The sequence below is a fragment of the Salvelinus namaycush genome, chromosome 15 (genome assembly GCF_016432855.1).
Source record: "Salvelinus namaycush isolate Seneca chromosome 15, SaNama_1.0, whole genome shotgun sequence".
NCBI lineage: Eukaryota > Metazoa > Chordata > Actinopteri > Salmoniformes > Salmonidae > Salvelinus > Salvelinus namaycush.
The window spans coordinates 6,415,647-6,443,343 of NC_052321.1; the positions used below are offsets into that span (position 1 = coordinate 6,415,647).

Here is a 27,697-nt window from a genome sequence, read left to right on the forward strand (position 1 = left end):
GCTCCCGGAATGAAGGAAGCGGTGATGCCATTTTGTAGTAACATGTCTTCTGCTGTGGCTGTCTGTGTTTCAGGCCATGTTGGACATTTTGGGAGTCACTGGCTGAAGGGCTGCTTTAGTTGCAGGTAGGATGGAGCGTAGGACACGTCCCATATGTGTAGCTGAGCAGGGGAGCACTGGACAGGTGTATTTCTTAGGTTCAGGAGAGCTATGTGAGGGTCAACACCTGTTTGTGCTGTGGATCTCAGCATGTTTTTCACTAACGGAATAGTCTTCTCAGCCATTCCGTTTGACTGGGAAAACCCTGGACTTGAATTTGTGATTTTGAAATCCCACGCTTTTGCAAACTGAGCCATCTCAGCACTTGCAAAGGGTACATGGTCTGCAATATCATGTCTAGCATACACAGCGTTCCACTTTGCTACGACATTACCTGATGTCTTGTCCGACAGCCTCAGCACCTCTGGATATTTGGAGTAGTAGTCCACTATTAGGAGGAATGAGCGTCCTTGGAACTCCAAGATATCAGCAGCGATTTTTTTTTGCCATGGAGTGTCAGGCACTGAGTGTGGTAGGAGTGGTTCTTTTGGTTGCTGTGCCTTTAAACAGCTTGGAAAATTCCAGAAAATGATGTCATAGCTTTAGAAGCTTCTGATAGGCTAATTGACATCATTTGAGTCAATTGGAGGTGTACCTGTGGATGTATGTCTAGGCCTACCTTCAAACTCAGTCACTCTTTGCTTGACATCATGGGAAAATCAGCCAAGCCCTCAGAAAAAACATTGTAGACCTCCACGAGTCTGGTTCATCCTTGGGAGCAATTTCCAAATGCCTGAAGGTATCACGTTCATCTGTACAAACAATAGAACGCAAGTATAAACACCATGGGACCACACAGCCGTCATACCGCTCAGGAAGGAGACGCGTTCTGTCTCCTAGAGATGAACGTACTTTGGTGTGAAAAGTGCAAATCAATCCCAGAACAACAACAAAGGACCTTGTGAAGATGCTGGAGGAAACAAGTACAAAAGTATCTTTATCCACAGTAAAATGAGTCCTATATTGACATAACCTGAAAGGGCGCTCAGCAAGGAAGAAGCTACTGCTCCAAAACCGCCATAAAAATGCCAGACTACGGTTTGCAACTGCACATGGGGACAAAGATCGTACTTTTTGGAGAAATGTCCTCTGGTCTGATGAAACGAAAATAGAACTGTTTGGTCATAATGACCATCATTATGTTTGGAGGAAAAAGGGGGAGGCTTGCAAGCCGAAGAACACCATCCCAACCGTGAAGCACGGGGGTGGCAGCATCATGTTGTGGGGGTGCTTTGCTGCAGGAGGGACTGGTGCACTTCACAAAATAGATGGCATCATGAGAAGGGGAAATTATGTGGATATATTGAAGCAACATCTCAAGTCATCAGTCAGGAAGTTAAAGCTTGGTCGCAAATGGGTCTTCCAAATCGACAATGACCCCAAGCATACTTACAAGTTGTGGCAAAATGGCTTAAGGACAACAAAGTCAAGGTATTGGAGTGGCCATCACAAAGCCCTGACCTCAATCCTATAGAAAATTTGTGGGCAGAACTGAAAAAGCGTGTGCGCGTAAGGAGGCCTTCAAACCTGACTCAGTTACACCAGCTCTGTCAGGAGGAATGGGCTAAAATTCACCCAACTTATTGTGGGAAGCTTGTGGAAGGCTTTCCAAAACTTTTGACCCAAGTTAAACAATTTAAAGGCAATGCTACCAAATACTAATTGAGTGTATGTAAACTTCTGACCCACTGGGAATGTGATGAAAGAAATACAAGCTGAAATAAATCCTTCTCTCTACTATTATTCTGACATTTCACATTCTTAAAATAAAGTGGTGATCCTAACTGATCTGAGACAGGGAATTTTTACGAGGATTAAATGTCAGGAATTGTGAAAAACTGAGTTTAAATGTATTTGGCTGTATGTAGGTGTATTTTATTTATTTATTAAACCTTTATTTAACCAGGAAGGGCTCATCGAGTTTTAAAATCTCTTTTTCAAGAGCGTCCTGGCCGAGATAGGCAGCACCAAGTCATTACAAAAATTACAGACAAACACCATGAAAAACTACAAGTAATCTAGTAAAAACCATAGAATTCACAAGTGTATAACAAAATCAAAAACAGCAAATTAAAAACATTGACAGGTCAGGGAATCAGTCTCAAGATCATTCATCAGTGATTTAAAAATACCAATCGGGACAAGTTCTTCCAGTTTAAAAGTATTTTGTAAGGCGTTCCAAGACGATGGCGCAGAGTACATAAAAGCCCTTTTACCAAATTCAGTTCGGACATTTGGAACAGTTAGCAGGATAAAGTCCAGCGAATGAAGAGAGTACCCACCACATTTCTGAACAATAAAAATGCCCAAATAAAAAGGTAGTAAACCAGTGACTGAGCCTACAAGTGACTAGAGAAGGCCAGCCAACCCTGGTATACAAAGTGCAGTGGTGCGTAAGGGTTTTGCAGTTTAAAATAAATCTCAAAGTGCCATGGTAAAGGGTGTCAATTGATCTCAAACACTTAGCGGAAGCTTTCATATATAAAATATCCCCATAGTCTAGTAAAGGCATAAATGTAGCTGATACTAGCCTCCTTCTGGCTTCAAAAGAAAAACAGGCCTTATTCCTAAAATAAAATCCCAATTTCAGCTTCAATTTTTTTGTAAATTGTTGAATATGCAATTTAAAAGAGAGGCCGTCATTAATTAAAATTCCAAGATATTTATATGAGGTTACAGTCTCAATCTCAATGCTCAATGTGTATGCAAACTTCTGACTTCAACTTTATGGCTGAGCGATGGCGTGCGGCTTAGACAAGATGCAGTAGATGGTTTTGAATATAGTATATACATATGAGATGAGTAATGTAGGATATGTAAACATTATTAAAGTGGCGTTATTTAAAGTGACTAGTGATACCTTAATTGAGTCAATTTATTTAAGTGGCCAGAGATTTGAGTCTGTATGTTGGCAGCAGCCTCTCTATGTTAGTGATGGCTGTTTAAAATTAACTTCTTCAGGACTGGTGGGTCCCCTGTGGGAAGGTTGAGCTAAAGTAGGCTAATGCGATTAGCATGAGGTTGTAAGTAACAAGAACATTTCCCAGCACATAGACATATCTGATATTCTTGTTAATCTAACTGCACTTTCCAATTTACAGTAGCTATTACAGTGAAATAATACCATGCTATTGTGTGAGGAGAGTGCACAGTTTTGAACATGAAAAGTTATTAATTAACAAATTAGGCACATTTGGGCAGTCTTGATACAAAATTTTGAACAGAAATGCAATGGTTTATTGGATCAGACTAAAACTTTGCACATACACTGCTTCCATCTAGTGGCCAATATCTAAATTGCACCTGGGCTGGAATAATACATGATGGCCGTTCTCTTGCATTTCAAAGATTATGGTACAAAAAAAAAGGTTGTTTTTTTCTTTGTATTATCTTTTACCAGATCCAATGTTTTATATTCTCCTACATTCCTTTGACATTTACACAAACTTCAAAGTGTTTCCTTTCAAATGGTACTAAGAAAATGCATATCCTTGCTTCAGGGCCTGAGCTACAGGCAGTTAGATTTGGGTATGTCATTTCAGTCGAAAATTTAAAAAAAGGGGCCGATCCTTAAGAGTCCTCTTAGAATAAAACTATATTTCTCCCCCTGATTTGCTTTGGGGTCTGTGTTATCGAAGAGTAACATAAACTGCTAACAGAGTTATGTACTATTATGTTGAAGATGCACTATGCAGAAATCGCTCCGCCATTTCCTGGTTGCTAAAATTCTAATTATTTGCCTAATTTTAGTATATGTGAGGAAACAAGCATGGTGTAGTGTAGAGAAACATTGTACCATCTAAACCGCTGTGAAATATCTTTTCCATCACCAAAAATATTGTCTTTTCAGCTGTTTGAAGCCGGTGTACAAAACCCGAAAGTAAAAGAGGCAAAAACAAAACTTAATGGGGTGCATAGAAATACTGCACATAGAACAGATCTACCGCTTATTAGACTTGCTTTTAATGAGAATGACAAGTCTATAACACGCATTTCTATGTGAATTTGGTCGGTCACCCAAAAGTTTCATATTGCAGCTTTGATGGTGTATAGCTCCATCTACTAAAATCTTTAGCTACAGAATATCTCACCACCATGCGTTTCCATCTTCTCCTCTCTCTCTTTCATGCCTTTCTTGAGCGCATAAAGAGATGGGCTGTCAACAGTTTAATTAAATATGTTGGGTTGTGAAAACATGTTACTATCGATGTTCCCGAACAGATTTAATTTGGTTTCGCAAATTAAGTACTGGGTAGCTGCAGGAACAGGGTTGGCGAGCCCATTGCATACAGAGTTTGGGAGGAATATCATCTGTCGTTCAGCAAGTGGCTGCATGCTCCTCAAATAGTGGTGGATGCATGGGTGTTGTTGAAGAATATTTACTATATGCTTATGTTGAATCCTATATTTATGCATATATGCTTATGTTAAATAATATATTCATGCTATGTTAATTATTTATGTGAAAAATGGAGGAACTGTAGCTGAATAGTAAAATGCCAGTGTTTGGTAACTTGAGGGTAACCAGCTTTGCATAACTTGTATCAGAGGAACCATGAGAACAGGATGTAGGGAGGGTTTGTGACAGAATCAGGCAATTGGCAGAATGCCCAGAATATTGTGCATTTGACTGAGAGCAGGTGCTGTGGGAACACAAACAGTTTCTGCAAAAGATATAGAGAATAAGGCAGTTAACTGAACAAGGCAGTTCCTAGGCCGTCATTGAAAATAATAATTTGTTCTTTCCTGACCTGCCTAGTTAAATAAAGGTACATTTTTTTCATAAAATAAAAAAATAGGACAGTCCTTATAACTATGGTGTGTGAACAAAGGTTTATTGAGTCCTACTCTAGCTGTGTCTGGAGTGGGTCTCCGTTGCTGCAGCTCGTATTAAAGAACTACATCTCTTAACAGTTCTTCCCTTTTCTGGCTGATTTTTCCCATAACAGTGTGAAATAAGTTTTTTTTATAAGCCCAGCCATTTCTATATGCAATCCAGTGTGAAAGCAGAGTTTTGATGGTTGCTGCTAAAAAGAGGAGGATCCCAGCTGCTACTATTTATTTCTCAGCTGCTAATATTAAGCACACGCTCTACTATAAAGCCTGGCCCTATGGCTAAGTTTGCATATCTGTCTAACCCTGCTGTACCATACAATATGACTCAAGAACAGTATTACACAATTTTTAAATGGAATGCTCAACAGTGATTATTGATCTCTCTCTCTCTGCCATACTCACAGTTCCCTCACAGTTCCCTCGTATGTCGGTGGGTTGATGGCCCTGCAGGCCTGTTTGAGGGACAACTGGACAGAACATATCAGAATGCTTGGACCTCAGCTAAGACCCTCCTCTCCTTCCTTGTCTTTCAAGGGAAGACACTTCTCTACTATTCCGGTTTGACATGATGCTCTCAAGGTGTGTCTCTTTCTCATGTTGCGTGGTATCACCTGTAGATGACTCCTAGACACTTTCACATATGGGGCTCCCGAGTGGCGCAGCGGTCTAAGGAACTGCATCTTACTGCTTGAGGCATCACTACAGACACTCTGGTGCGAATCCAGGCTGTATCACAACCGGCCGTGATTAGGAGTCCCATAGGGCGCCGAACAATTGGCCCAGCGTCGTCCGGGTGTGGCTGGTGTAAGCCGTCACTGTAAATAAGAATTTGTTCTTAACTGACTTGCCTAGTAAAATAAAATAAATAAATAAAAACATATTTTGCCTCTGAATTGGTGTCCACATCAGGCTATACACTTGTTACAGTTGAAGTCGGAAGTTTACATGCACTTAAGTTGGAGTCATTAAAACTCCTTTTTCAACCACTCCACAAATGTAAGGTTAACAAACTATAGTTTTGGCAAGTCGGTTAGGACATCTACTTTGTGCATGACACAAGTTATTTTTCCAACAATTGTTTACAGACAGATTATTTCACTTATAACTCACTGTATCACAATTCCAGTGGGTCAGAAGTTTACATACACTAAGTTGACTGTGCCTTTAAACAGCTTGGAAAATTCCAGAAAATGATGTCATGGCTTTAGAAGCTTCTGATAGGCTAATTGACACCATTTGAGTCAATTGGAGGTGTACCTGTGGAGGTATTTCAAGGCCTACCTTCAAACTCAGTGTCTCTTTGCTTGACATCATGGGAAAATCAAAATAAATCAGCCAAGACCTCAGAAATTAAATTGTAGACCTCCACAAGTCTGGTTCATCCTTGGGAGCAATTTCCAAGTGCCTGAAGGTACCACGTTCATCTGTACAAACAATAGTACACAAGTATAAACACCATGGGACGACACAGCCATCATACCGCTCAGGAAGGAGACGTGTTCTGTCTCCTAGAGATGAACGTACCTTGGCGTGAAAAGTGCAAATCAATCCCAGAACAACAGGAAAGGACCTTGTGAAGATGCTGGAGGAAACAGGTATAAAAGTGTCTCTATCCACAGTAAAACGAGTCCTATATCGACATAACCTGAAAGGCCTCTCAGCAAGGAAGAAGCCATTGCTCAAATAAACGCCATAAAAACGCCAGACTACGGTTTGCAACTGCACATGGGGACAAAGCATCATGTTGTGGGGGTGCTTTGCTGGAGGAGGGACTGGTGCACTTCACAAAATAGAATGGCATCATGAGAAGGGGAAATTATGTGGATATATTGAAGCAACATCTCAAGTCATCAGTCAGGAAGTTAAAGCTTGGTCGCAAATGGGTCTTCCAAATGGACAATGACCCCAAGTATACTTACAAGTTGTGGCAAAATGGCTTAAGGACAACAAAGTCAAGGTATTGGAGTGGCCATCACAAAGCCCTGACCTCAATCCCATTGAAAATTTGTGGGCAGAACTGAAAAAGTGTATGCGAGCAAGGAGGCCTACAAAGCTGACTCAGTTACACCAGCTCTGTCAGGAGGAATGGGCTAAAATTCACCAAATGTATTGTGGGAAGCTTGTGGAAGGCTACCCGAAACGTTTGACCCAAGTTAAACAATTTAAAGGCAATGCTACCAAATACTAATTGAGTGTATGTAAACTTCTAACACACTGGGAATGTGATGAAACAAATAAAAGCTGAAATAAATCATTCTCTCTACTGTTATTCTGACATTTCACATTCTTAAAATAAAGATCCCAACTGAACTAAGACAGGGACATTTTACCAGGATCAAATGTCAGCAATTGTGAAAAACTGAGTTTAAATGTATTTGGCTAAGGTCTATGTAAACTTCCGACTTCAACTGTACCTGTGTGTTAGAATACTGCGTCCAATGTTTACATTGGCTTCAAGTGTTTGTTATTTTACTGAACGTTGATAGATGACACTTCTATGGAATTAGACATTTCACGGGGTAACCAGAAGCATAACGGCCATTTTCCAGTTGGTTTTGGCTCAGAGTAAAACACACCAATCCCTGTCCTAATTTCAACAACGTGTACCAATGTGATATAAATTGTATTTTTTAGTAGTAAATCTCAGTTGTATTTTTAGACCTGTTTTCAACTTCAGTAGAAAAAATGTTGTCGCTGCTCCGCATATGATATAGTAATTACAAAAGTGTACAATGCTGAAAGTAGAGCTTGTGTTTAAAAGCTCTCGTATGGTGTTTGTCATTCGAATTTTGTTGGGCACTATGCTGGCCCAAAGGTTCCATGGCCACAATAAAGCTAGATTATGAATCAGAATTTCATGGGAATTTTCGACCACAATTCATTTGGACCAGGATAACTGAGGACCTACTGCCTGGCGTCTCTGGATCTGCAGATAGATAAAGAGAAGATATTGACTCAACACTCACCAGCCAATTTGTATTTATTTAACTAGGCAAGGCAGTTAAGAACAAATTCTTATTGTACAATGATGGCCTACCGGGGAACAGTGGGTCAACTGCCTTGTTCAGGGGCAGAACGACAGATTTTTACCTTTTCAACTCGGGGATTGCAATCCAGCAACCGTTCGGTTACTGTCCCAACGCTCTAACCACTAGGCTACCAGCCACCCCGATCAGTGTTGGCAATGCAGTAGTACTGGAAATGACACCCTTCAAATATTGAGGAAATTTGCAAATGAATTAAATGCCCTTAATTTGCATTGCGAATGTTGCTTTGATGGATACTAAATATGACTGGTTGTGATTAACAGTATAAACGTAAGAGTGGTAATGTAACGAAGCAGCAGTATTTTGACCCAGCAGATGGCAGTAATCCACCTTCAATAATGAGCAGGGTGCAGGAGGTTTAGGCTTGAGATCCAAAGGCGTAGAATTCACACATGTGCCTATAATCCAAATCAAGCAGATTGAGTGCCATTACTCAGTGTTGAAGTTATTAAACCCACACCCACATTTCTGAAACGTTTTAACTGCTGTGCTCTGCTCACTATACTCAACCTAAAGTGCAACACATCCAGTTTTGTAAAAATAAATATGAACACAGAGCAGTTTAGAAGTTACATGTTAAATATAACACCAGAATTAGATGACCTTATATGAGAGAGAGAGAGAGAGAGAGAGAGAGAGAGAGAGAGAGAGAGAGAGAGAGAGAGAGAGAGAGAGAGAGAGAGAGAGAGAGAGAGAGAGAGAGAGAGAGAGAGAGAGAGAGAGAGAGAGAGAGAGAGAGAGAGAGAGAGAGAGAGAGAGAGAGAGAGAGAGAGAGAGAGAGAGAGAGGGAGGTTTATCTCTAAACCTGCGTTGGAAACACATTAAAAAAAAAAAATTACCTTTAACTTATTTAACATACAGTATGTATTAGTCACAACAGATGATGGCAATGCACCATTCGACACATATCTACGATTGATATTAGTGCTGTCACAATGCATCTTGATATGGCCTATAGTGGTGACATAATGTACTGTCAAACAAAGCTGAGAGAGAGAGAGAGAGGTTACTGGAGAGCTAGCTTCATCCAATTCACTGTAATTAGCCTGTATATTAGTCTAGGTTACCTTTAGTTGGCCATGTTTCAAAGCTTTTATGATCTCTATTAGGATAATTCATAGGACTTACTACACTCCTGCCAGAAAGCATGTAATGCACGCAGAAATGTCATATCTCTGTTGGAGATGCAAAAAGCATTTGTGGACACCATTTTTAGATACACTATGTGCTATTATTTCATTGTGTCTAGGAATGTATATCCATCAATTTCCACGATTATGTCTGTTGGGAAATTTAAATATTGGTGATCAACATCAGAAAAAGTATTGTAATCTAGGTCTAATAGCTGCAAAACGATGTATAGCCATCAATCTGTAAGTCTCAAATCCAATCTCAATAACAAACTTGAGGACTGAACTATCTAACTACATCCTATTAGACTATATATTATCAAATCAAACATAAAGCAGACATTTTTGACAGCATTTGGAAACCGTATGTTGACCAAAGTGCTGTATAGTGGGCGTTTTGTTTTGTGTTGTTTTGTTTGTGAATGTCAGTTTGTTTTGGTTAGATTTTTTGGCCTTAGTGTTTTGCTTGTGGATCCCTCTGTGAGAATGAATGTAGATTTCTGTGGGTGGGTGGGAAGCGGGTGGGAGGGAGATGTATACTGACACTGTGAGATTATACTTTTTGTATTTATTTATTGTTTTTTAAATGTGTGTATTTAGTCCCCCCCGTCTCCCTGTCCACCCACGACTGCGTGGCCATGCATGACTCCAAACCATCATCAAGTGATGTGTTATTGACTGTACGTTTGTACATTTGCTTATGTGTAACTCTGTGTTGTTGTTTTTGTCGCACTGCTTTGCTTTATCTTGGCCAGGTCGCAGTTGTAAATGAGAACTTGTTCTCAACTGGTGAAATAAATAAAAAAATAAAAAAAATAAAGGCCTAATCACCGACAACAATGAGACTGCCTACAGGGAGGAGGTCAGAGACCTGGCAGTGTGGTGCCAGTAGAACAATCTCTCTCTCAACGACAGCAAGACAAAGGAGCTGATCGTGGACTACAGGAAACGGAGGGGCGAGCATGCCCCCATTCACATCGAAGGGGCTGTAGTGGAGTGGGTCAGCCCAGTACATCACTGGGGCCCAGCTCCCTGCCATCCACGACCTCCATACCAGTAGGTGTAAGAGGAAGGCCCGAAATTCTTTCAAAGACCCCAGCCATAGACTGTTCACTCTGCTACCGCACGGCAAGCGATACCAGAGCGTCAAGTCAGAGCCAAAAGGCTCCTGAACAGCTTCTACCCCCAAGCCATAAGACTGCTGAACAGTTCATCAAATAGCTACCCGGACAAAAAAATATGCTTTTTTTTATTGTCACATAGACCGGATAGGTAAAGTGAAATGTCTTGTTTTACAGCATCAGCCATAGTAGTACAGCACCCATAGAGCAAATGAGGGTTAAGTGCCTTGCTCAAGGGCACATCGACATGTTTTTCACCTTGTCGGCCCAGGTATTTGAACCAGCGACCTTTCGGTTACTGACCCAACGCTCTAACTGCAAGGCTACCTGACTATTTGCATTGACTCTTTTTTGCTCTGACCCTCTTACGCTGACAATGCACAGCGAACACTCACTGGACTTGGTACTGGTACTTTGTGTATAGCCGTCATTGTAAATAAGAATTTGTTCTTAACTGACTCGCCTAGTTAATGAAAGGTTAAAAAAAAATATATATATATATATATATATATAGCCTTATTGTTATATTCCGTTACTATTTTTCTACTTTTATTAGCCAATTGTGTTACTTGTTAACTCTGCAATGTTGGGGAAAGGCTCGTAAGTAAGCATTTCACGGTAAAAGTGTATATCTTTTGTATTCGGCGCATGTGACAAAATGTGATTTGATTTGCTGCGAGGGGACTTTTATTATGAAGTTGAACTTCAAGTAGAAGTTTTACCCGGATGTAATTGTTCAACGTTGGAGAAATGAATGACAACAATATACTGTTGATAAAGAACAAGTCCTAAATAGATAAGAAACGAGGTCAGAGCGTCTTCTCTCATCATGTAAAGTAAGGGGTAAGTTAGTTACTAGCTGCTAACCTGTAGTTCCCACTCGGTTTCTAAAGTTAGCTAGCTAGCATGTAGCACAATATTAATGGACTAAAGGAACCTAACGTTACGGCTTTACTATGTTTAAAGGCGAATTGGCTCTGGAGGCCAAAAACAGCCAAATACTCCATCTAAACGAGAATCGAATCTCAATTGCGGTAGCTACCGTTCTCGAAACATAAATCCCTCTACTGGTATGTTCATATCACATACAAATAATTTCACAAACGCAAAATACACATGCATGTAGACCAGAGGCTGGAACACGCGTTGTAAAAATGTAGATTTTGTCTGTGTAGTAACACTCATTCTTGATATGAAAGATCAAGGTACAAAACCGTACTGCAAGCGATGCGTGTTAATCTTCAAACCGAGTGTCGATGCTCTTGACCAATCTCCCCCTTACAGAAGACACTTTCGTCCAATCACTGGAGCTGAGAGTCGTGATCAAGGGTTAGCTAGCATGCAGCTGCTTAGCCGAGTGTTGAGTTGGCTAGCAACTGCTTGTTGTGTTGTGAACACGTTCATCTGATCTGACAAACGCCATAGACTGTGAATAGGGCATGCTTTGTGTGTGCAATATGATTTATGTATGTATGTATGTATGTGGAATGGAGGTCAAAACGTGCCGTAAACTCACTCCACAGCTAGTTTGAATTGTTGCGCATGGAGCCAATCAAGAGGTGCAGGTTGGTACGTTGTCCAGGAGGGAGGTCACGTGTGTTGCGGTGCAGAAAACCACTGGTTCGAGGCCAGTATTGGGCAGTCTGAAAGTGGCTGTTAACAGCGCACGTTGACGTCGGTTTCATATATAGTTAGCTAGCTATGCAAAGACAGAGGGTGCTTGAAGTATCAAGGTTCGTTTCTGTTCTCATTGTGGATTCTAGATCATGGCCCACTGCAGAGCTAGGTTGCTGTTTGCAATTTATGACTGAATGTCATAGCTACAGTAGCTAAGCCAATTTTAGGTCTGTGGGTTTCTAAAAGTTGCCTACGTTACTTCTCTTCCTTTGTGAGCAGGCTCAGGACAGCAACATGGGCAGAAGCAACAGCACTACCTCGCGCAGTGTTCCAGTGGTGCTGTTGTGCCTTGGTGCTCTGCTATTGGGCAATGTGGTGATCTACTTCTACCTGGACTCACTGCAGCAGAGTGGCGACGGCGACCCCCACCTGACTCCTCATGGCGCGTGTCCGCCCCGTCACTTTAGGATGGCCAACATGAGGAACTGTTCGCCCTGGCTGGAGTGTCCACAAGTACGCACAGAGGTGCGCAAGTTGAAGATGATCGGCCAGGGAGCTGTTAAGCAGGTTAGCCACACAACAACAGAGAACATTGAAACCTATGCCCAATTTCGTCTGACGTAATTTAGTGTTTATTCAATGTCCTCCTCCCCCTCCCATAGGTTTTCCTGTCTGAGTGGAAGGGTCACAAAGTAGCCCTGTCCAAGCTCTCCTCCCCGGAATACCAGGAGGACTTCCTCCATGGGCTCTCCATGCTCCAGGCCCTCCAAGGGCCCCACGTGGTGGTGCTGGTAGGCCTGTGCTCAGAAGACCACACCCTGGTCACAGAGTACCATCCGCTGGGCTCTCTGCTCAACCTGGTTGCCGTGCTGGCCCAGGAGAGGCACCGCGTACGGGATACCTGGCAGACCCGCCTGCGGCTGGCACTGGACTACGTCTCCATTCTCCATTATCTCCACACCAGCCCCGCCGGGACCAGAGTCATGTGTGACTCGAACGACCTGGTGAAAACCCTGTCACAGTTCCTGCTGACCAGCGACTTCCACCTGGTGGTCAATGACCTGGATGCCCTGCCAGAGGTCGGGGCCCCTGCGGGCTCGCTAGTGAGATGTGGCCACCGGGAGCTCACAGGGGAATTTGTGGCCCCAGAGCAGCTGTGGCCCCACGGTGACGGCCAGCCATTTGCCGATGAGCTTATGCCGGGGTATGATGAAAAAACAGATATTTGGAAGATTCCAGATGTTACAAGTTTCCTGATGGGAAGGGTAGCGGGAGGTGACGTGGTCCACTTCCACCTCTTTCAGATCAACGGGGAGTGTAAGAGAAGAGACCCTCATCTTCGCCCCTCTGCAATGGACGTCCTGAGCGTGTACAGATCAGTCTATGCTACCATGATGAGAGACAGTCCCGGTCCTGGTGCCTCCAGAGACATGCTTTAATCTCACTTTTTCTTTGTACTGATAAGAAACTGGACTGTGTAATAAAAAATGAAATAACTTTTTGGCACAGTTTTATCATTTACCCTTTGAGATGTTACCTTTTGAAAATCAAATGACAATTGATATATATATATTTTTTTAACATTTACTCACTTTTATCTTCGAATCATTTGTGTTTAAATAATCTGTATAATCGCTGCTGCAAGTAGCCCATAATGTCATATGATGTGCTCCAGGACACAGGGTGGCGCTAATGCACCCGTTTCGTTCCGTTTGGTTCTTAACCTGTTTCCGTTGCAAGACGTAATGAATGCATCCCTGGTTTGTGGATTGTTGTAGCAGGTCGGACACAATTCCCGTTCTCCGTAATTGTGTAATTATCCGACCTTGCGCTGATCTTGACTGTTTCGGAGCATACAGTCTCGCACCGCAATTTAACAATGTTTGCAGTCAGGAGTGCATTCCGCCTGGGTGCAAGAATCACTGAGATTTCAAGACGAGGATGCGCTGCCGGTCTTCCAGTGGATGATGTCGTCAACGGGCTTACTGAGGAGCAGATACAAGTAACGTTAGATAACTGAAGTAGCTAACTTTCAACTACCGTTAGCTAGCTAACGGCCAAAGACAGCTGACATTATACAGTCAACAAGCTCAGTTGAAAGTCTGTATTGTGGGTTTTTATGAAGGAACAAAACAAAAAGGTGTCAAGGACGCGTAGCTAGTGTTAGAGGCCAAAATGACGGACTGCTACTGTTATGACATAACGTTAACTGTTGTGGCGAGAGTCTTATTTAGATGGCTTTGGTTGTACTAGCTACCTATGTCGTCTCGACATAGAGACGCTCGTTGTTCAGCTCAGTTAGGCTACCAGCTGTAGCTCACTACTAGTCGGTTCAAAGCAAATTTATGCACGGGGCAAACAATGCTTTCAGACCTCTGGTAGCTACTGGTATGATCCCACACAAATGTTACGTGCGGACAGCTAACGTTGGTGTGGACGAGGGGTGGGTTTCTTGTGCAGTTTTTGATTGGGTGAAAGTTCGTGCATGCATGTGACGCTACTTCCCTCTGAAAGGGGAATATCAAAATATGTTGATGCTATCTAGTAGTTATTGTATTGATAAAAAATAAATTTTTAACAGTACTCTAACAGTATACATGAGAAAATATTCCGTTTGAAATTCATGTTGATACATTTTTCTTGATATTGTTGCTGTCATTCCCTATTTTGTCCAGCTCCGACAGACAATCCGGAGGTTCCTAGCTGAGAAGCTGGCACCCATTGCCGATGAGATTGACAAGAGCAATGAATTTGTTGGGATGCGGGTGAGATGATGACATGTACAATTCTAAGAAGAGCTAGCAAGCTAGGACAACCTTACCATAATAGGATGGTGTGTGTGGTATTCTTCTTGAATAATTGTAATATCTTACTGTGGACTGCACTACAAACAGTAGTAATCCACCTCAAATGAATAACAAGACATCATTAGGATCCATGACCTAAATCATAAAAATACTGGACGTTGTATTACAATAGAGGTAACTCTTAATGTTCTTCATGTTGGTCTACATTGAGTGTGTATTTAGTGACTAAAACTATGAACTTTGTAAGAGCCCTGGTTTACACCTGGTAACCTCTTGTTTTTTTCATGCAGGACTTTTGGAAAGACATGGGTGATATGGGACTCCTGGGTATCACTGCCCCATGTAAGAGATGGATATTGATTTCGGTTGATGTATCACTATGCTATTTATCCCGGCGTAAAATGGTTTACCAGTAGTTTCACCAATGGCCGTGATGGTGATCTGATGTAGAAGTAGCATCATCACTATGTTAACTTCTCACCCCCCCCCCCCCCCCCCCCCCCTCTAAGTGGATTATGGCGGTTCAGGATTGGGTTACCTAGATCATGTGATTGTGATGGAGGAAATGTCGCGAGTGTCGGCAGCTGTCGCCCTCAGCTACGGGGCCCATTCGAACCTCTGTGTCAATCAGATGGTGCGCCATGGCAACACGAAGCAGAAGGACAAGTACATGGCCAAGGTGTGGATGATATTTGTAGTCCCATACATGCTTAATTGCACCCTGAAGTATACAGGCAGCCTCAAAGTGCAATAGCCAGGTGTTCTTTTTATTTCTTTGATATGAAATGTATACCGTTGTGTCTACTCTATACAGGCAGTTTCAAATTGAAATAGCCATGTTACAGTGCATTCGGAAACTATTCAGACCCCGTCACTTCTTCTACATTACAACCTTATTCTAAAATGGATTAAATAGTTTTTTCCCCCTCAATGCACAATTACACACTACACACAATACCCCATAATGACAAAGCAAAAAAAAAAAGGAACTAACATTTTACATAAGTATTCAGACCCTTTACTCAATACTTTGTTGAAGCACTTTGGCAGTAATTACAGCCTTGAGTCTACTTTGGTATGACGCTATAAGCTTGGCACACCTGTATTTGGGGAGTTTCTCCCATTCTTCTCTGCAGATCCTCTCAAGTGCTGTCAGGTTAGATGGGGAGCGTCGCTGGACAGCTATTTTCAGGTCTCTCCAAAGATGTTCGATCGGGTTCAAGTCTGAGCTCTGGTGGGGCCACTCAAGGACATTCAGACTTGTCCCGAAGCCACTCCTGGGTTGTCTTGGCTTTGTGCGTAGGACCGTTGTCCTGTTGGAAGGTGAACCTTCGTCCCAGTCTGAGGTCCTGAGCGCTCTGGAGCAGGTGTTCATCAAGGATCTCTCTGTATTTTGCTCCGTTCATCTTTCCCTCGATCCTGACTAGTCTCCCAGTCCCTGCCGCTGAAAAACATCCCCACAACATGGCTGCCACCACCATCATTCACCGTAGCGATGGTGCCAGGTTTCCTCCAGACTTGATGCTTGGCATTCAGGCCAAAGAGTTCAATCTTGGTTTCATCAGACCAGAGAATCTCGTTTCTCATGGTCTAAGAGTCCTTTAGGTGCCTTTTGGCAAACTCTGAGCGGGCTGCCATGTGCCTTTTACTGAGGAGTGGCTTCCATTTGGCCATTTTACCATAAAGTCCTCAACGATGGAGTGCTGCAGAGATGGTTGTTCTTCTGGAAGGTTCTCCCATCGCCACAGACGAACTCTGGCGCTCTGTCAGAGTGACCATTGGGTTCTTGGTCACCTCCCTTCTCCCCCGATCGCTCAGTTTGACCAGGCGGCCAGCTCTAGGAAGAGTCTTGGTGGTTTCAAACTTCCTCCATTTAAGAATGATGGAGGCCACTGTGTTCTTGGGGATCTTCAATGCTGCAGACATTTTTTTGGTACCCTTCCTTAGATCTGTGCCTCGACACAATATTGTCTCGGAACTCTACAGACAATGACTTCGACCTCATGGCTTGGTTTTTGCTCTGACATGCACTGTCAACTGTGGGACCTTTATATAGACAGGTGTGTGTCTTTCCAAATCATGTCCAATCAATTAAATGTACCACTAGTGGACTCCAAGTTGTAGAAACGTCTCATGGATGATCAATGGAAACAGGATGTTCCTGAGCTCAATTTTGAGTCTCATAGCAAAGGGTCTGAATGCTTATGTAAATATGGTATATTTTTATTTTGAATACATTTCAAAATATTTCAAAAAACCTGTTCGTTGTCATTATGGGGTATTGTGTGTAGATTGAGAAACAATTTATTTAATCAATTTTCGAATAAGGCTGTAACGTAACAATGTGGATAAAGTCAAGGTCTGAATACTTTTTGAATGCATTGTATGTCTTATCTTTCTAATATAATTTCCCCAGCTCATGACAGGAGAGCACGTGGGTGCCTTGGCAATGAGTGAGCCCAACGCCGGATCCGATGTGGTGTCCATGAAACTGAAGGCCAAGAAAGAAGGTGAGACCTCTGGAATACTCTCTTTATAGCCCCTTTCCGTAGTAGCACAAGTTCACTGAGCCAGTTCCTTACCTCTTAAATGGCATCTTTGCTCATAATGCTGTCCATCTCCTCTCTGGGTTTTTATTTTGCTGAAGGTGACCACTACATTCTTAACGGTGGAAAGTTCTGGATCACCAACGGGCCAGATGCCGACGTTCTCATTGTGTACGCTAAGACAGACCCGGAGGCTCACCAAAAGGGTATCACAGCTTTCATTGTGGAGAAGGCAAGTATTTATCGTAGGCAATGAAACCAAACGCCTTCCATATTCCACTTACAACAGCTTCACCAGTTATGGGTCTGGGCCTATTTACACTTTACCAGTTATGGGTCTGGGCCTATTTACACTTTACCAGTTATGGGTCTGGGCCTATTTACACTTTACCAGTTATGGGTCTGGGCCTATTTACACTTTACCAGTTATGGGTCTGGGCCTATTTACACTTTACCAGTTATGGGTCTGGGCCTATTTACACTTCACCAGTTATGGGTCTGGGTCTATATTCCCTCTAGTTTTTTTGTTCGGCTTTAAGCAAATTTCAGGTCTGCTGAGTGCAAACTTAAACGTTTTGAAAAGTCTGTGTAACTTCCAGCGCGTGTTTACTGTGAACTCTGAATCTGTACTGGCTTTAAGTTTAACAGTGGCCAAGTAGGCTACTGTGTCTATTTGATCATAATGTAGACCTACCAGAGTGGCCTACCATCAAAAACAATGGAGAAAATGCATCCTATAACATTTTAACATGGAAGTAGCAGTTCTATCATTCAGCCTACAGTAGCAGCCAATGTTTGGTGTTCAATGTAGGCCTACATTCCATGAGACTTTTTTTTTTTTAAACATGCAGGGCTTGGCATTAACCTGTTTATCCACTTGTCCTTCAGACAAGGAGGTGACTGGAAATGTTGTTTAGGCAAACCACTTTACAAAATAAAATGCATTATACCATTTACAGAGAAACAGACAAATTAATGTTCCCTCTGCCTATTGGCTACTTAGCTTATTCAAGCTTGTCTCAAAATACAACACTGCCCCTTTAAGACAATCTCTTTACCTGACTCGTTTTTCAAATATGTCTAGGAATGTACATGTTTTGTGCTCTTGTAGGAAGCAATCACTCCCCTATTGCTGTCTACAAATGATCTATAACTGGGCTAATAACTCACCAACTAGCAAAGGATATGAACAGATGTGCACACATGGCTACATGCAGCTCTCGCTTTGATCTCAAAACAAGCGCATCTACTAACAACTGCTCATGCTGTAAACACAGTCCAGTTCAACGTAAATGGGACAGATCCATATATGGTCTGTTTGCATATAGGCCTATTGCAGGTCTGATTGGTTATGCCGCACCGGTCTGTGTAGAGTACGTCCTGTGTGTCAATGCAATAGAATCCTACTCCGATGCGTTCTGCCTACAACAAAATCTGTTGTGTAGTTTGTTTTGTTTCGGTATGTTGCATTGAAAGTGGCTAATATTACGTTGATTCGATCATAATTGCCACAGTAAAGGGAAACGTTGAATGTTTACTGGGAAACTGTAGAACAGTGGTCACCAACCTTTTCTGAGTCAAGATCACTTTGAGTCAAAATGCAAGCTGAGATCTACTGCTCAGATTATATATATTTTTATGACTTAAACATAATCCTATGCAACATTAACAAATTAAAAACAGTACTGTAGCAATGAGGTTTGTGCAGTAAGCTATAGGCCCAATACATTAATACCGCATATTGGCTTTGCTTGAATTGCCCTGCCAATGCATAGTTCGGGACATTTAAAAAATATATTTTTTCAAATTATATTTCAAAAATTTGAGGTAGGCTATATGATCACACCGGTAATCAATCCGTTGTTGTATTACTTGAGGCTCAGTAAACATACTTTTACATTTTTATTTCACTGGCCTGAGGGAGAGGGCGGCAGACTGAAGGTCTGCCTCACATCCCTCCGCTCTCCCTTTCCTCCGCTGACACTGACCAAAATGGGGACACGGTCTTTCAGCTGATGGCGAAACTCGAGTCTCACCACATTATTTCTGCCTACAAATTCATGTTACTACTATGAACAGAGAAAGTTAAATATTCCTTGATTTATTAAAAGACCCAAGCCGCTAATAATAACAACGCCTATAGATACACTTTCCTACTCATTTATTACTGCTGCAGTGCTTGTTGTAGCGTTGAGTGTAAATAGGAAGAACAAGCATTTTATGGCTTATAAGTGTTGAATACAGTCTCTCTAGTCATGGTTTTTAAATCTCACAGTATCAACTTTGCTTTCTTTTATGCCTGCTAAATTACTGGAGACACAGTAATATGAGCCATCCGATTGGCCAGCGGTAAGCCTATAGTGCACTTGATTTGCTCTCCGGGACCGCCGGGAAGGCCGAGTTTGTACCTTCAGACACATGAAATGGTTCCAAATGGTAAGTTTGCCTACCCATTGCACAGGGCAGCTAAATTTGCTGCACCTACTGACAATAGCCCGAGACAAAATAGGTTACACAAGGCTTTATCGTTGGGTTTTTACAGAAATGTTTGGCTATCGACTAGGAATGCCTTGGAGGACGATCGACCGGTTGGTGACCACTGCTCTAAAAAGTTGAGTGAAGTTCAATCTCTGGCTTCTCTCCATGGGCTGATATTTGTTCTGCATGACCGCATGCAGTTTTAGAGGGTCCGTTGTTCTGGACCCGTTTATACTTCATCAGTTATGTATCTGGGCCCTTTTACACTTTCTTTTATTATGATCAATAATGGAAACGCTTCTGTCTCGGCCTCTACATGAACTTTCCCAACATTTCCCAGGTTTCCCAGTAATCGTGTTTTGGAGGATTCTGGATTTCTGGAAAACCTGGGAGTTTTGTGAAAGATACTAGAATTTTGCAACCCTAGTCTGGACATATTGGTAAATTGTGCCCAACTTTTATTCCTACAGGGAATGCCAGGGTTTAGCACAGCACAGAAGCTGGATAAACTGGGAATGAGGGGATCCAACACTTGTGAACTTGTCTTTGAGGACTGCAAGATTCCAGGTGTGTGCGTGCGCGCATGTGCCTGAGCATGTATGCACATCTGTGAGTGTGTTCAGAAATATTTTTTATCATTATGAATTACGTTTTCAATTGCAACGTTGTCTTTTGATTACAGAGGAGAATGTCTTGGGTCCTCTCAACAAGGGAGTCTATGTGATGATGAGTGGACTTGACCTGGAGAGACTTGTGCTTGCAGCAGGACCTATCGGGTAAATATACATATTCTGGGTTTATAACACATGCCCATGAGCATATTCTGTCTACGTCTATCTAAACACAGCAAAAAAAGAAATGTCCTTTTTCAGAACCCTGTCGTTCAAAGGTAATTCGTAAAAATCTAAACTTCACAGATCTTCATTGTAAAGGGTTTAAACACTGTTTCCCATGCTTGTTCAATGAACCATAAACAATTAATGAACATACGCCTGTGGAACGGTCATTTAAGACACTAACAGCTTACAGATGGTAGGCAATTAAGGTCACAGTTATGAAAACTTAGGACACTAAAGAGGCCTTTCAACTGACTCTGAAAAACACCAAAAGAAAGATGCCCAGTGTCCCTGCTTATCTGCATGAACGTGCCTTAGGCATGCTGCAAGGAGGCATGAGCACTGCAGATGTGGCCAGGGCATTAAATTGCAATGTCTGTACTGTGAGACGCCTAAGACAGCGCTACAGGGAGACCGTACGGACAGCTGATTGTCCTCGCAGTGGCAGACCACGTGTAACACCTGCACAGGATCGGTACATCCGAACATCACACCTGTGGGACAGGTACAGGATGGCAACAACAACTGCCAGAGTTAAACCAGGAACGCACAATCCCTCCATCAGTGCTCAGACTGTCCGCAATAGGCTGAGAGGCTGGACTGAGGACTTATAGGCCTGTAAGGCAGGTCCTCACCAGACATCACCGGCAACAACGTCGCCTATGGGCACAAAGCCACCATCGCTGGACCAGACAGGACTGTCAAAGTGTTCTTCATTGACGAGTCGCGGTTTTGTCTCACCAGGGGTGATGATCGGATTCGCGTTTATTGTCGAAGGAATGAGCGTTACACCGAGGCCTGTGCTCTGGAGCGGGATCGAGGTGGAGGGTCTGTCATGGTCTGGGGCGGTGTGTCACAGCATCATCGGACTGAGATTGTTGTCATTGCAGGCAATCTCAACGCTTTGCGTTACATGGAAGACATCCTCCCTCATGTGGTACCCTTCCTGCAGGCTCATCCTGACATGACCCTCCAGCATGATAATGCCACCACGCACAGAACGAGCTGTATGGCTGATTTCTTGCGAGACAGGAATGTCAGCTTTCTGCCATGGCCAGCGAAGAGCCCGGATCTCAATCCCATTGAGCACGTCTGGGACCTGTTGGATCGAAGGGTGATGGCTAGGGCCATTCCCCCCCCCAGAAATGTCTGAGAACTTGCAGGTGCCTTGGTGGAAGAGTGGGGTAACATCTCACAGCAAGAACGGGCAAATCTGGTGCAGTCCACAAGGAGGAGATGCACTGTAGTACTTAATGCAGCTGGTGGCCACACCAGATACTGACTGTAACTTTTGAATTTGACCCCCCCCCCCCCCCTCCCCTTTGTTCAGGGACACATTATTCCATTTCTGTTAGTCACATGTCTGTGGAACCTGTCTAGTTTATGTCTGTTGAATCTTATGTTCATACAAATATTTATACATGTTAAGTTTGCTGAAAATAAACGCAGTTGACAGTGAGAGGATGTTTTATTTTTTTGCTGAGTTTGTTCTGCAATGAAGAAAATGCTCCCCTCTTTCAGCATTATGCAATCTGTGATGGACTTTTCCGTTCCCTACCTGCACGTTAGAGAAGCTTTCGGACAGAAGATTGGACACTTCCAGGTGGGAAATCAACCAAACCATTCTCAGGCGTTCAAATAAGAAAGGGCCACTCGTGTCAATCATATTCCACTTACAACAAATCTCCACCTATTTCTCTTGCATATACCACTTCCTTTTATGGTTTTGAAATTACTACATTTGATGTGAGAATTAATAATGCTTTCAGGTATAACAACTTTATTTTGCCTTTCCTGGAATTGATGTTTTTTTCCCTTCCTACCAGTTAATGCAAGCAAAGATGGCCGACATGTACACACGCCTGGGTGCATGTAGACAGTATTTGTATAACGTGGCACGAGCCTGTGACAAGGGACACTTCAGTTCCATGGTGAGCATTCTCGATTATTAATGTGAAATTCATAGAGGTAATGTAACAGCAAATGTATTGGATGAAAGTGTTGATGACAAATGTAATGTTACATTTTATAATGTAATATGATAGAAAATCAATATTGGATGGCACAGTATTAACTTGGTGTTATTGCAGGACTGTGCTGGGGTCATTCTTTATTGTGCTGAGAATGCCACTCAAGTTGCTCTGGATGGAATTCAGTGCCTGGGTAAGAACTAAGCCAGCCATGCACTTTTTGTATAGAAACATGTTGATCTTTGTAGCTAATGTTAACACTGCATGTGCAACTGTTTTACAGTTGTGTTCATCCTAACTATAATCTCTCTGGGGAGGTGGAGGGATTGGAGGGCTTGTTTTTCATTTGATTTATGACAAGTCATTGTTGCGTTTCTCCACCTGCAGGTGGCAACGGCTACATTAATGATTACCCCATGGGCCGTTTCCTGAGGGACGCCAAGCTGTACGAGATCGGAGCAGGCACCAGTGAGGTGCGCAGGCTCATCATTGGTCGAGCCTTCAATGCCATGTACAAGTAGACCTTGAAAGCTGAAGAGAAGTACACGCACTGGATCAAGACTCACCCAAAGGCCTTACACGAAATGTCATTATACACTCTTAGAAAAAAGGTTTCTAAAAGGGTTCTTTGCCTGTCCCTGTGTAGTAGAAACCTTTCACCCAATGAAGAACTGTTTAAGAACCCTTTAGTGAAAAGTTTCTACCATGGACCAAACGGTCCCTGTAGGAGTAACAGCCGAGGGAACACTTTATGATTCTCCATATCAGCTTTAGTCACGGGCAACAAGCACCGGAGTAGCACCAATGGTTCACGTTCCAAGATTGATGATTCGTCTGGTGTGGACTTAGATCTCTGCCTCCAGTGTTTAGATACAATAAGTAGTCTGGTATCAACCCAATGAAACTGTATATATCATACACTGAAATGGTAAAAGTAACAATTTCATTTATTTATGGCATTTAATAGGGTTTTATTGATTCTACCCTGCAGTGAAATGACCTTAGTCTATATAGTGGAGGACTCTAGTAGTGTGTCTGAAGCAGTGAACGATACAATACGCTCTTATGCAAAGAGTTATCTTGCAAGCAGCAGCATTTTTAAATGATGACAAACTTCAGATTAAAATATCCCCCTTCCATTAGTTGTTGTCTCCTGTTGGTGTTTTCTGGGTACATGGCTTTGTACACAAGCGGTTACAATTAACGACTTTTAAAACTATCGTTATCTTTTTGTTGTTGTGTTGTCACACGTTCTTATTTTTTGTTTTGTTTTTCAAAGTATGTGTAAACAACTTTCCATTTACCTCAGTGGTGAGCTGTGTAGAAAATCCTCTCCATGAATGAATGTAAAGTGAAGATAGTCAGCAAAAACAATGATATTTTCCATTATAGAAAATCATTGTTTACTTTTAAGAGCATATTCGAATGGTTAAATCAACTAAAAATTGTCTGATAGGAAGAAGAAAAAATGTTCTCTTTTTAAATCAGCAAGATTTGTTAATTCCTCAAGATTTAGTTTCAAACTGTAAGTATCCAAATTGGTTGGTTTCCTGTTTGTGTAGAATAAAAAATTACTTGGATTTTGCACCATTGGGCCATGTCTTATTTAAGATTCAAACGGTGCGTGATGTCTAATATTAAAGTCTCTAGGTATTGCTCGCCGGAGGTAGAATACCTCATGATAAGATGTAGACCATGCTATCTACCAAGAGTTCTCATCTATATTATTTGTAGCTGTCTATTTACCACCACAAACCGATGCTGGCACTAAGACCGCACTCTACGAGCTGTATAAGGCCATAAGCAAACGCTCCTGGTGGCCGAGGACATAAATGCAGGCAAACTTAAATCGGTTTCATCTAACTTCTACCAGCATGTCAGGTGCAACCAGAGGGAAAAATACAACTCTAGACCACCAGTAGTCCACACACAGATACATACAAAGCTCTCCCTCGCCATCCATTTTCCAAATCTGACCATAATTATATCCTCCTGATTCCTGTTTACAAGCAAAAACTAAAGCGGGACGTACCAGTGACTCGCTCAATAGAGAAGTGGTCAGATGACACGGATGCTACGCTACAGGACTGTTTTGCTAGCACAGACTGGGATATGTTCTGGGATTCATCCAATGGCATTGAGGAGTATACCACTTAGTCACCGACTTCATCAATTGTATTTATTTATTTAACTACGCAAGTCCGGTAAGAACAAATTCTTGTTTACGATGACGGCCTACCAGAAGGCAAAAGTCCTCCTGTGAGGAAAAAAATATAGGACAAAACACATCACGACAAGAGAGCCATAACACTACATAAAGAGAGACCTAAGACAACACAGCACGGTATCAACACATCAAATCTAATTTTGTCACATTCACCTTACAGTGAAATGCTTACTTACAAGCCTTTAACCAACAATGCTTTAAGAAGTTAAGATTTTTTAAATTAAGTGGTAAGTAAAAAATGTATTAAAAATAATTCATAATTAAACGGCAGCCCTAAAATAACAAGTAAGGCTATATACAGGGGTTACCGGTAGAGAGTCAATGTGCGAGGGCACCGGTTAGTCGCGGTAATTGAGGTACTATGTACATGTAGGAAGTTAAAGTGACTATGCATAGATTATAAACAGAGAGTAGCAGCAGCGTAAAAGGGGGGTCTTTGGTAGCCCTTTGATTAGCGGTTCAGGAGTCTTATGGCTTGGAGGTAGAAGCTGTTAAGAAGCCTTTTGGACCTCGACTTGTCGCTCTGGTACCGCTTGCCGTGCGGTAGCAGAGAGAACAGTCTATGACTAGAGTGGCTGGAGTCAGACAATTTTTAGGCCCTTCCTCTGACACTGCCTGATATAGAGGTCCTGGATGGCAGGAAGCTTGGCCCCAGTGATGTGCTGGGCTCTACGCATTTGCCCTCTATAGTGCCTTGCGGTCAGAGCCCGAGCAATTGCCATACCAGGCGGTGATGCAACCAGTCAGGATGCTCTCAATGGTGCAGCTGTAGAACCTTTTGAGGATCTGAGAATCCATGCAAAATCTTTTCAGTCTCCTGAGGGGGAAATAGGCTTTGTTGTGCCCTCTTCATGACTGTCTTAGTGTGTTTGGATCATGATAGTTTGGATCATGATAGTGTTTGGATCATGATAGCTTACTCACATCGGCTACGGAGAGTGTGATCATCCGGAACAGCTGGTGCTCTCATGCATGTTTCAGTGTTACTTGCCTCGAAGCGAGCATAGCTCGTCTGGTAGGTTCTTGAAACTGGGCAGCTCATGGCTGTGCTTCATTTTGTAGTCTGTAATAGTTTGCAAACCCTGCCACATTCGACGAGCGTCGGAGTAGTACGATTCAATCTTAGTCCTGTACTGACACTTTGCCTGTTTGATGGTTCGTCGGAGGGCATAGCGGGATTTCTTATAAGCTTCTGGGTTAGTCCCACTCCTTGAACGTGGCAGCTCTACCCTTTAGCTCAGTGCGGATGTTGCCTGTAATCCATGGCTTCCGGTTGGGGTATAAACGTACAACAACATCGATGCACTTATTGATGAAGCCAGTGACTGATGTGGTGTACTCCTCAATGTCTTCGGAAGAATCCCGGAACATATTTCAGTCTGTGCTAGCAAAAGATTCCTGTAGCTTAGTATCTGCTTCATCTGACCACTTTCTTATTGACCGAGTCACTAGTGCTTCCTGCTTTAGTTTTTGCTTGTAAGCAGGAATCAGGAGGATATAATTATGGTCAGATTTGCCAAATGGAGGGCGAGGGAGAGCTTTGTACGTGTCTCTGTGTGTGGAGTAAAGGTGGTCTAGAGTTTTTTCCCCCCCTCTGGTTGCACATTTAACATGCTGATAGAAATGAGGTAAAACTGATTTGCGTTTCCCTGCATTACAGTGCCCGGCCACTAAGGAGCGCCGCCTCTGGATGAGAGTTTTCCTGTTTGCTTATGGCCGTATACGGCTCATTGAGTGTGGTCTTAGTGCCAGCATCAGTCTGCGGTGATATATAGATGTAAAAAAATATAGATGTAAACTCTCTTCGTAAATAGTGTGGTCTACAGCTTATCATGAGATACTCTATACCTCAGGCGAGAAAAACCTTGAGACTTCCTTAGATTTCGTGCACCAGCTGTTTTATCCTACCGAAAAAGCATAAAACCCGCCAGCTGTATGTTAATCTTGTCGTCGTTCAGCCACGACTCGGTGAAATATAAGATAATACCGTTTTTAATGTCCCGTTTGTAGGATATACGTGCTCGTAGTTCCTCAATTTTATTATCGATCGATTGATTGTACGTTGGCTAATAGGACCGATGGTAACGGTAGATTACCCTCTTGGCGACGGATCCTTACAAGACACCATGGACCGTCGTCCACGATATCTCCGTCTTTTCCTCCTGTGAATGACGGGGATGAGGGCTTTGTCTGGAGTAAATCCTTCCCGTCCGACTCGTTGAAGAAGAATTCCTCCAGTACGGGGTGAGTAATCTCTTTCCTGATATCAAGAAGCTCTTTTCGGTCACAAGACACGGTGGCAGAAACATTATGTACAAAATAAGTTACAAATAACGCGAAAAAACATGCACAATTGGTTACGGGATCGTAAAACGGGGCCATCTCCTTCTGCACCATTATTAAACATGACAGAAACTTGTAGCAACACTATATGGCAGCAGCACAACATGGTACAAACATTGGGCACAGACAACAGCACAAAGGGCAAGAAGATGGAGACAACAATACATCACGTGAAGCAGCCACAACTATCAGTGTGTCCATGATTGAGTCTTTGAATGAAGAGATGGAGATAAAACGGTCCAGTTTGAGTGTTTTTTTGCAGCTCGTTCCAGTCACTAGCTGCAGCGAACTGAAAAGAGGAGCGACCCAGGGATGTGTGCGGTTCGGGGACCTTTAACAGAATGTGACTGACAGAAAGGGTGTTGTATGTGGAGGATGAGGGCTGCATTAGGTATCTCAGATAGGGGGGAGTGAGGCCTAAGAGGGTTTTACAAATAAGCATCAACCAGTGGATCTTGCGATGTGTATACAGAGATGACCAGTTTAAAGAGGAGTTTAGAGTGCAGTGATGTGTCCTATAAGGAGCATTGGTGGCAAATCTGATGTACTTTACCATTCGGTCATCAGATTTGCCACATCTAGCAGCTCAAGAGCACCCTTACATGCCGATCTATAAATTACGTCTCCGTAATCTAGCATG

The 27,697-nt window shown here is 42.6% G+C and overlaps 2 protein-coding genes across 6 annotated transcripts; both read left to right on the forward strand.

Annotated features, from left to right (window-relative positions):
* Nucleotides 1-10,603: 10,603 nt before the first annotated feature.
* On the forward strand, nt 10,604-13,351 carry pomk (protein O-mannose kinase). Of its 5 annotated transcripts, none has more exons than XM_039008856.1 (3): nt 10,604-10,636; nt 12,130-12,417; nt 12,513-13,351. In XM_039008856.1, exons 1-3 carry the CDS (start codon nt 10,610-10,612, stop codon nt 13,287-13,289), a joined length of 1,092 nt encoding a protein of 363 aa, XP_038864784.1. In that variant the 5' UTR covers nt 10,604-10,609; the 3' UTR covers nt 13,290-13,351. The 5 variants fall into 5 exon arrangements, with proteins under 5 accessions (XP_038864784.1, XP_038864785.1, XP_038864786.1 ...); XM_039008857.1 differs by lacking the exon at nt 10,604-10,636 and adding an exon at nt 10,950-11,076; XM_039008858.1 differs by lacking the exon at nt 10,604-10,636 and adding an exon at nt 10,976-11,069.
* Nucleotides 13,352-13,588: 237 nt separating this feature from the next.
* On the forward strand, nt 13,589-24,074 carry ivd (isovaleryl-CoA dehydrogenase). The gene is made up of 12 exons (XM_039009254.1): nt 13,589-13,852; nt 14,526-14,615; nt 14,948-14,999; nt 15,167-15,336; nt 17,074-17,167; nt 17,305-17,435; nt 20,152-20,248; nt 20,364-20,457; nt 22,039-22,120; nt 22,344-22,448; nt 22,608-22,680; nt 22,875-24,074. Exons 1-12 carry the CDS (start codon nt 13,730-13,732, stop codon nt 23,006-23,008), a joined length of 1,245 nt encoding a protein of 414 aa, XP_038865182.1. The 5' UTR covers nt 13,589-13,729; the 3' UTR covers nt 23,009-24,074.
* The last annotated feature ends 3,623 nt before the right edge of the window (nt 24,075-27,697 follow it).